We start from the raw sequence: 1,399 nt of genomic DNA, 5'->3' as shown, positions 1-1,399 counted from the left end.
GTCGACTACTTCGACATGGCGGCGCAGCTGAGGGTGATGTACGGCAACAGGGAGATCACCAACGGGTCCGAGCTGAGGCCGTCGCAGGTGGAGAACCAGCCGACGGTGCGGATCACAGGACGCCGCGGGTCACTCTACACGCTCGTGAGTGGCCATACGTCTCCACGCATGCATCATTTGGTTGCATGAAATCACGCATGCATGCACGTCGTTAGTTTTAACATGCATATGCGTTGCATGACTGACATGCATGTGCCATGTTTCAGGTGATGGTCGACCCTGATGTACCCAGCCCAACTAACCCTTCCCAACGGGAGTACCTCCATTGGTACGTGCATGCTGGCTGATTTAGCTAGCTTTACCCTTAGCTAGGTACCTTTGTTTTTCGTCGTGCATGCCATGCTTGCACTTTGTGTGCTAACCATTTCGTGAGAAAAATATATAATCATTAGTGTATGTATATATTTACTAGTACTGCTATATATACTGGTATATCAGATTAAGCTAATTGCTTCGGTTTAATTTCTTGACTACATTCAGGATGGTGACAGACATACCAGATGGAGGTGACGTGAGCCGCGGTAAGAATCGGATTAAGCTATTTGCTTCGGTTTAATTCCGCAAAAAGAAGCTAATTTACAGAGTGCATGTACCATGTCAATTATTCTCTCCAACTGCCTTTCCTAGCGAAAAACAGATAGTCAAGTGGGAACCATTAATCAAACTTTTTGCGTGTGTGCATGCCTGCATGCAGGAACCGAGGTGGTGGCGTACGAGAAGCCGCAGCCGACGGCGGGGATCCACCGTGTGGCATTCGTCGTGTTCCGGCAGGCAGCGCGGCAGGCCATCTACGCGCCAGGGTGGCGCTCCAACTTCATCACCAGGGACCTGGCCGAGTGCTACGGCCTCGGTGCTCCGGTGGCCGCCGCCTACTTCAACTGCCAGAGGGAGGGCAGCTGCGGTGGCCGGAGGTACAGGTGAATCGAGCAAGCTGTCTGGCACTACGTAGTACGTACAAGCGCGCGATCGCTCCATCCAAACGTGTCACACTAAATATATAAATAAAGGAATAAATATGTGTAGTAAGCTAGATATATAGCTGCTTCAGATACACATACTGTGACACTGTGTAATACTGGCCATCTCGATCGGCAGTACCTACTTGTGCCGGAATATACCGTCTACTTGGTGCATGGCTTAAACATTTAATAATCATAATATACGTGTTGTTGTTGGCAAATGAATAATGCTTTCTCTAATATATATTTTTATATTGTGAAACAATATGTTATGCCCTTGTTCCCTCGGAAAGGAGAACCTCGCCAAACCGGGGGTGTGAGTGTGTGCCAAGTTGATTGTGAAAGTACTAATAACTATTGGATGGTGAGGAAAAAAACCA

At 48.2% G+C, this 1,399-nt stretch overlaps 1 protein-coding gene across 1 annotated transcript; it reads left to right on the top strand.

Annotated features, from left to right (window-relative positions):
• Positions 1-3: 3 nt before the first annotated feature.
• On the top strand, positions 4-981 carry LOC119344225 (protein FLOWERING LOCUS T-like; the record flags this gene model as incomplete). Its single annotated transcript, XM_037614764.1, has 4 exons — positions 4-144; positions 267-328; positions 541-581; positions 755-981. Coding segments are annotated over 4 exons (471 nt in total), but the record flags the coding sequence as incomplete, so codon positions are not given.
• Positions 982-1,399: the final 418 nt, after the last annotated feature.

This window comes from Triticum dicoccoides, unplaced genomic scaffold (assembly GCF_002162155.2).
Source record: "Triticum dicoccoides isolate Atlit2015 ecotype Zavitan unplaced genomic scaffold, WEW_v2.0 scaffold160004, whole genome shotgun sequence".
Taxonomy (NCBI): domain Eukaryota; kingdom Viridiplantae; phylum Streptophyta; class Magnoliopsida; order Poales; family Poaceae; genus Triticum; species Triticum dicoccoides.
The sequence above is the reverse complement of the archived record's forward strand: the minus strand, read 5'-3'. Positions and strand labels throughout refer to the sequence as shown.